Source organism: Echinops telfairi, unplaced genomic scaffold (assembly GCF_000313985.2).
Source record: "Echinops telfairi isolate 266 unplaced genomic scaffold, ASM31398v2 ScPeMD7_1;HRSCAF=3_0, whole genome shotgun sequence".
Taxonomy (NCBI): domain Eukaryota; kingdom Metazoa; phylum Chordata; class Mammalia; order Afrosoricida; family Tenrecidae; genus Echinops; species Echinops telfairi.
The window spans coordinates 81,365,538-81,374,203 of record NW_022103896.1 but is presented as its reverse complement, the minus strand read 5'-3'; the positions used below and the strand labels follow the sequence as shown (position 1 = coordinate 81,374,203).

The 8,666-nt window shown below is 33.6% G+C and overlaps 1 protein-coding gene across 1 annotated transcript in view; it reads right to left on the bottom strand.

Annotated features, from left to right (window-relative positions):
• The window catches only part of SNTG1 (syntrophin gamma 1), a gene marked incomplete at its 5' end in the record, with an annotated part of 207,702 nt that overhangs the window by 145,751 nt on the left and 53,285 nt on the right, over window positions 1–8,666 (bottom strand). Inside the window, 2 exons of the mRNA XM_004697549.3 lie at window positions 3,109–3,239; window positions 8,083–8,165. Coding sequence (XP_004697606.1) covers window positions 3,109–3,239; window positions 8,083–8,165 — 214 coding nt within the window. The remainder of the gene's footprint in view (window positions 1–3,108; window positions 3,240–8,082; window positions 8,166–8,666) is intronic.

Genomic DNA, 8,666 nt, shown 5'->3' with positions numbered 1-8,666 from the left:
GCTTTAGGGGACCCCTGTGAAAGGGTCATTTGATCCCCAAAGGGGTCGCAACCCACCTGTTGAGAGACACAGACCTAAGTAGACATGCTCAGCTTTTACTCTTATTTTTAGCTTGTAGAAAATGTAATTTGCCTTGCATTAGATTTAGTTGTATCCATTTTATCTTAATTTGTAAAATTATATCTGAAATCATAATATTACCTTTTAAAATTTATTTAGCATTATGAAGCACTAAACCTCAACAAAATTTGTAGTACTACCGAGCACATTCATATGAAAGATTTGTAATGAAAAAGCATGAAAGAATGAAAGGGCTGGAGAAATCTTAAGTGCATAATGTTAAGTAAAAGAAACTTGAAAAATGCTAAAACAAACAAGTCAATATTAATCAGAATAAATTCAATGGGAATTGTTTGGACTTTAAGAAAATATATAGAAAGGTGAGAATCACTAAGCCATTTATCCCCCTGCCCTTCAATTAACTATACATGTGGTTATCGACCAGGTTGGCACAATAAACTAACTAACTCAAAAGGTAAACTTATAAACCCGAAGAACTAAGATAAGAAAACGTTGAGAGCCAAACTTGATGCAAAATAATCTTTCCCCAAGGTAGGTGCTAGATTATGAAGTTTCTTAAGGTCAGAGGTTAACTGGGAACATGCAAACCATATATACTGGATGCTCCTATGAGTCAGAATGAAGGATTTGCCAATCCAAGTTAACTTAGACTCTCAAGGGGAAAACCCTGGAAGCGACAAGCCAGTGGTACACCTCACCATTAACATATGAACAACAGTTAGCATACCACCTTAATATTTTAAATGTACTCCTTATATGATTTCTCTCTCCCCGTTTCAGTTGTTGTGTCTCCATCAATGTCCATGTCCAAATTATATTCTGTAAGTTTACTTCAGACTTATTTCTTCATTTTCTTTTATTTCCAGTTAGAATATTCCCTTGTGTAATACTTGCAAAGCTGCCTGGCACTGGAAAACTCCCAGACTTTCTGTTTATTTGAGAGTAACTTGATTTTCCCTTCGTTTGTTGAATTATAACCTTCCTGAGTAAAGACCTCTTCTTTGGCGTTTGTTTTGTTTCCATATTTAATCTGTGTTGCTTCATTGCCTAGAGTCTTTGGGAAAAATCCACACTTGTTCTTATGGAAGTCCCTTGGTAAGTTATAATGTATTTTTCTACTATTGCTTTTAGAATTATCCCCTTGTCTTTGGTTTTCAATAATTTTATAAGAATATGAGGACACCATAGAGCTGATCTTTTGGTCTCTTCTGATTGGGGGTTATTTTGCTTCCTATATTGGCTGGCTTAATTTTCTATTTAGGTCTTAGAACTTCTTGATTATAGCCCGGACAGTGTTTTTTGTAGCTTTATTTTGTCTTGGTGCATTGGGTTCCAGTAATCCTCCCTGGTCATTTCTTAATTGAATCCAGCTTTCCTTTTGAATTTGTTCACTAATTCAACCCTATTCTTGCAGTTTCTTTCTTGCTTTGTCTAAACCAGATGATTTATTATTCTGTTCCAATGTTTTTCTTTTTGACTTACTTTATTTTTCAAATTTCTTTGTTAAGTTTCTCATGTTGTGCCTGTATTTTCTTCTTCAACTTTGCAAGTTTACTTTTTGGCATTTTAAAAACATATTCAGCACCATAGTATGAAAATTGTCTATCTTTTTTTGCATTAATTTTGTTTCCATAGGAAAAATTCTTTCTACATATTCTGTTTTTATCTGTTCTCCTGTTATGTTGTGTGTTTTATTGATTTTTGTTGAGTCTGGAATATTTTGTTCTTACTATTTTAAAATATTTTTCCAAGTATTATATTCTGTATATTGTTAAAGAATATTCCAATTAGGCACCCTCATGGCACAGAGGTCAAGTACCAGGCTATCAATCAAAAGGCCATGACTTGTACCAACCATCTAGAGAAAGATGGCACAAACTATCGCCACAAAGACTGACAGTCAATGGCAAAGATGCCCCTAGTGATGTAAGGGCACTCGGAGACAAAGGACTCAGTGGCAGTAAACTTGATACCGTCTCCTGAAAATCACTAGATGTCACTCATATCCTTAATGTTGTTTGGTTGTTTACTTGTTTCAAGATATTTTAGGATTTCTGCATACTTGGCCACTGGAATTCATTACACATACACAGAAGATAGAGTTTGATTTTCACAGGCACTGTCCTAAACAGTGGGGCTATCCATTCCCATAGTAATACTGTAGGGAATTCTATGTCTTTCCTTCATTAACGTCCCTAAACATATACTGCTATATAACCTCCTATGGGACATATCCTTTGTTTCTGTCAATCTGAAGTATTTTGTTGTCTTACTTCCATTGTCTATGCAAAGAAATGTGAAAACTGCCACCTAGAAAATTTATTGAAGGAGACCCATTTGTGCCAAAGTAGATGTAACAGACTATGGAAATTATCAAAGTTTATCAATAGTGTTATACGCAAGTAAAGTTCGGGTGAAGATTAAAATAAATAAATAAAACAGTCACCAAATTACATCAACAAGAACTGCCAGAAATGTAATTCAGATTTAGAAGAGGACAATGAATAGAGATATTGCTGGTATCAGATGGCTCATGGGTGTAAGGACCGAATACCAGAAATATGTTTACCAGTGTTCATTGACTATTGCTAAAATATTTAACTATATAAATCATAACAAACTTTGAATAGCATGTTGGGTAGGGGGTATTCTATGACAATTATGCAAAGGCAGGCCTTGTATACAAGCCATAAGACAGTTTTTGAACACAATAAAGGAATATTGTGTCAGAAAAAATCCAGAAAGCTTTGTGACAGTGTTGTGTATTCATTTACCATACATATTTCATTTATATGCTGAATATATACACGCATAGAAGATAAGATATTGACTCCATTATAATATGCAATAGACACAGTGCATTAAATTGTATTTTTTGTTATAATTATTGCATACATGATGCTATTGATTTGTACTCTCTGCCGTCCGGGAGGCCTTGAAGAGGAAAGCTGTAAGGGATATTTTAGTAAACATTCATGCTTCTATTTTTCAATCAACTAGGTTCAGAACACACGAAAATGAACTCACCGGCTCAAGTCTGTGCCAGGGACATACTTAGAAAACCGTGAATGAAGTAAAGGAATGAGTCTGAGGTCACACCATCTCTTTTCCCATCTCAAGCCTGCAGATGTGGGCCACGATGAACATGATAACGTGTCCTACAATGAATAAAAATACTCACAATCACTGTTTTCTTCTGTGTTTTGGGGATTCTGTGTCTTTTTAAAGGATTGACTAAAATACTGTAATCATTAATGACAAAATTGTATTTGTTAATCTCTTGACTGGTAGAATTCTCAAAGTAGGTGAGGAAGAAACCATTATTGTGAAAAATGGAGGTAAAAGCAATATGGGGTTGGGAGGAAAAGGAGAAAATAAACTGTATAGAAGAATTGTATTAATTCAAGAATGGAAAATAAGGCAAACTGCAAAATCAAATAACTAAAAGTAAGTAAAAAAATGTATGTAAGCTTCTGTTAATTCAATTAAGCAATAATATTTTAGTACCTTCTAAGTGCAAACATTCTTATAAGTGCTTGTGACTTATCAGTCATTTGTAAGTATTTTAAAAAAGAATAAAATATAAAAACAATTTTCATAAAACTACTATTATGCTGCATTAAATTCTTTCATGTAAAATATTTATTTTTATGTTTATTTTCATGGTTAGCACATGAATATTTATCTGAAATATGCTAACCACTTTGGTTTAGTATTTAAAATTGGCATAAGTTAAAAGATTGTAATTCATATATATATAGCCTTTGAAAGGAATGATTTACAGTTTCTATTTCTGTTACTTATTTACTGAACTTTTACTGAACTCTAGCATGACTGGTGACTTATATTTTGACTGATGCATAATATTATTGAAAATTATTTTATATTGTAAATTACTTCTCTACTTTTCTAGAATATTAATTTATGACAACTAATATTGAATTCTCCATGGGCATGTAAGCTAAATCACTTCTGAGATTATTGTTCAAATTGCAAACTTAATTTTAGCTTCTAATCTATTACATAATTTGATGTAATTCAATCTAAAATTATAGGTCTTTGGAAAGCCAGGGATATATTCTGCCCAAAGAAAATAATATCCTCTTCGTAAAACATCCTCTACAAACCAAACAATAGCACCAAACAATAGTAAAACATCCTCTACAAACAAAACAACAAATCCAGGCTGCAGGATTTGAGACAGATCTTTCTCTGTAATCATTTTGAAATATTTTAATTTTCCTCATGTATTCAAGGTGCATGTATTTTAGTAAAATAAGCCTTGACTCATACTTCTCTCATTGTTTTGGCATAAATCCAGCACTCATAATCAGAGGAAAAATCAGTGGAAAGAATAATTCAGATCTCTGTTATTTCATATTTTCTATGCATCTTTTGACAAAGAATTTAGTCTTTCCAAAAGGAAAGAATAGCTACTGACACTGTTTTGTTTCCTGAGTAAATGAGATAAAGATGTAAAAGAACATAAAAGACCTAGGTCACAAGATGAGGGCAGCTCAAAATGTACAGTAACTGAAAATACTAATGAAGAATATCAGTGTGATACATTCTTCAAATTATATATTACTCATGTCGTTGATTTTTAAATATGAGAAAACATATGGTTTCTGATAGGTCTTTGATGTAGCATCTTGAATGGCTAAATTTATCTTCCAAGTTGTAAACATGTCACATCCTTTGTGTTTTTTCCTTATATAAAATCTGTTACTTTAAGCTATTCTCCTACTGAAGGTCAATGTATTTCTTTGAAAAGACCTGTTATGTAAAAGAGAATATGAAATGTCTTTTGAAGATGTTTTTTCTCTTTATTGTAATTATAGACATTGACTATGAATTTTCATTCATCTTTTAATACTCTAACAGTAGTCTTGCAGCTATTTTGAATTGTATATAAAACTTATATGTGTGCATAATAAATTTTATGATTTTAGAATTATAGCTGTTTTCAGAGCTTTATTCCTAAAAATTGTCTTCTGTAATAATAATATGAATATAAAGATTCATATTTACATACACTTTCATTTTAATTTTCCCTACTTTTCACAAAATTTAACAGATGTCAGGTTCAATTGCCACACAAGGACTGAAGAACAATGATCTTATCAGCAAAAAATTGCACTGCGGTCAAACTGTTCACCTAAATATTGTTAGGCATTTAGCAAAGGAAAACTTCACTGCGGGGGCATTATCACGAAAAATGTTTTTTTAAGTTTGATTTGTTGATTATTTAGTTGAAATCACCTGCGGAGCACAATGCAAATCACTTTCTTCATCTCTAGAAGCGATTCAGGGGCGTGAGGCTCAGTGTTCTCTGAGCTAACCAGCAAACCCTGTGATGGCTGTGTGCTCTAAAATATGTAAATGCTAGTCCTTAAAGGAGCAGCAACGGTGCTGCAATGGCACAATTATTGCCTTCGTGCTTGTATATTTTCAGATTTCATGTCGGTGCAACACTATCTTTCTCTTTGTGGAGACCTCCATGTTGCTTTGATGCTGAAAGGTCCTGGTTGCTCTGCGAAAGTTGGGTGGTTCAAACCCACCTGCTGCTGCTGAAGGAAGGGAGGACGTGAACTGCTCCAGTAAATAGGGTGGCTGTGAATTGGGATCAGCTGGATGTCTGTGGGTTTCATTTTAGTTTCCAGACTAAGACAGACTAGGAAGAAAGGATTGGATATCTACCTCTAAAATCAGCCAGTAATAATCCTATTATTAATCATAAAGTTCTGATTCACAAAACATCATGGACCTGCTTCAGATCTGTGATGCATTTTCTCTTATGGTGCATGATGCCACCATGAATTAGGAGTGTCATGAGTCAGGGATTACTCCAGGGCATCTTCTAATAAGAGCTCTTAGAAGAATTAGGTCATGTTTTTATATAAGATGGTGGAGGAAGGTTTATATTGTCTAAGGCTTTATCATCCTTTATATTGAAGATGTATCTTATATATATTAAGGGTTTTAGAATATTTTCATAATTGGTTTCAGAGGCACAAGGGTTAAAAATGGAGTTACCGATGTCCAAGAGAGAGTGGGGAAGGTAGACAAAGAGCAACGGACCATTTTGTTAAGGAGTAAGCAGTCTCAGTGCTAGGCAAGTTTATTATGACTAATGTGCGTGTCAGGTCATATCCATCTTTCCCAGTGATGACTCTTCATTGGTAATGGGTCAGATGAAAGATTGGCTTTAACTTTCCTAATTTTAAAAGTACGTTTCTATAAGGAGAGATGCCCTTTGGTTTCATAGGTAAGATTTAACACCTTATCATGTGATCTTCCTTTTAACTCATTTGAAATTTGTTCTGGGATTTAATGTTTTCTGCTTTCTACTTGATTAAGGTTTTTCTCTGTTTTACTTTCTTATTATTGTTTGGTTTGTTTGTTTGTGGGTTGTTGGGAATTTTTTTATATGAAATTCAGGATAAGTATATCTATAGATATACTTAGATAGCAACTGGATTGATAAATGATTTCTTGGGATTGTGGCAGAGGAGGTTGGAGGGGAATGGGTAGCTAATAACAATGAGTACAAGAAAGAAGTAAATGTTCTAAAGTTGATTGCAGGGATGATTGTACTACACTTTTAATACTATTGTACTATTGAATTGTATGCTATGTATATCCTCAAGTATAAGCCAACCCTAATAACGGCCGAGGCACCTAATTTCACCACAACAACTGCATAAAAACTTTGCTGAAAAACTTGGTTTATACACAAGTATATATATATTAGGTGCCAAAAATCCCCCCAAAACTGTTAAATAATAATAATAATTGGAGACAGAGTGAAAAAGAGATTACAGAGCTACATGTGTGCTCTGCTACATCTGAGCACTAACTGTAGGAACTTATGGCCAGTGTTAACCAGTTACCTTCTTTCTCATCTCTTGAGTTGACTTGAATTCAAGATGAGGAGTACTGGAGGGTAAGACTGAGCACTAAGTTCCCACAATTAGATCACAGATGTAACAGAGCACATGCATGGTGCCATAGTCTCTTACTTTCTGTTGCATTCAATGAAATCTGACTTTCAAATTTTGGCTGCCTATATTTTCTACTATTTAAACACTGATTTTCCTTTCTCTTCTTCTGCTTTATATTAGAATTAACTTCATGTATTTGTCTATAGACCTGAATTTTAAACACCTTACCTAAGAAATTACATTTGCTTTTCCCTCCTATATGCAGAATAATACATTTCATAAATGTCATAGTGAATATGTATCCTGGAAAATATATGAGATAAAAAAATAAAATTATACTTATAGTCAGTGTTCCTACTATTCACTTTAAAAATTTTGAGCACAGGGATAGTTATTTGAGGTACATAAAATCAGGAAAAAATTGTGTTTTGAATATAAATATTTTGATTATTTTACACCAGGCAAGAGCATTAAAACACACTTATTAAAAATAGTTTATCCAAAATATATGCAAAATAAAAATTAACATTTAATTAAAGGTTTATAAATCAAGCATATCATTATAATAATTGCTAACTATATAAATAGTTAAATTATCCTTTACATTTTAATATAATTTTTGTTATGTGCTAAGAATACCAAGAAATATACACTTTGGCAAGTTAAAATATTAAATTTAGATAAACAGTTCCAAAGAAGGCAGAATGATTAAATTATGCAAAATAATTTAGCACATAATATTATAAATAATATCAAATGTGTTATAAGAGGATTATATCATGTCATGAGTGGCTCCTTAAAGTTAAAAGCATGTATATCAGAAAAGGGCTTCAAACAGACCAAGAGGAGAGCAAGACCATAAGAAGCAAATGACCTATGTAGGCTTTTTTCCCTCTTGCTTGTCATGCCACTTCACTGATGGAGCAACCAAGACTTTCAAGTCTCAGATAAACCAGGTCTTATAGTACTTTTTGCCCATAGAAATATCTGTGTATCACTCATGGATCTTCTTTACACAGTCTCCCTTTTAATGCAGACTACACCTCCGTCATCTTACTGTGTTGTTGGGATGGTAGTTGAGATGCAGGCCACTGTCACAAAGAGGAGAGGAGGTGCCGCTGCTCTGGTCGCTGGGGGCGCCTACGGGACCAACAGAGCAACGTTCCAGCAGTGAGTTCCAAACTTACCAACTGACATGGACACACTTCTTTTCACATGTCTTTTAAAATGCATGCAGTGACTTCAAATTAGTCAGATACATAAAATTAAAATTGTGTTTCATTTATATCAAGTTTGACACTTGAAAGTTAGCTGTTAACTAAAGTTATTGATTCACTGCAAGAAGCATTCAATTATTTGGTTTTAATTTTTCACTGCAGACACATTTAGGCTTTCCCAAGGAAAACATACACCCTTATCAAAAGTACCAAGATGCTTCCATAAACCAAGTCATAATGCTTCTGAAATGCAAAATAACCAAATTAGTTGATTCATCAATTGGGATTTAGAGTGGACCTCTGTGTTACAGAAGAGAATGAAGCCCCATGGGTTTTCTTAACTGCTATCTTTACAAAAGATCACCAGAATTTTCTTCCACAGAATTATGAGACAGGGGCCAACACTTAACTTTTATGCTAGCAG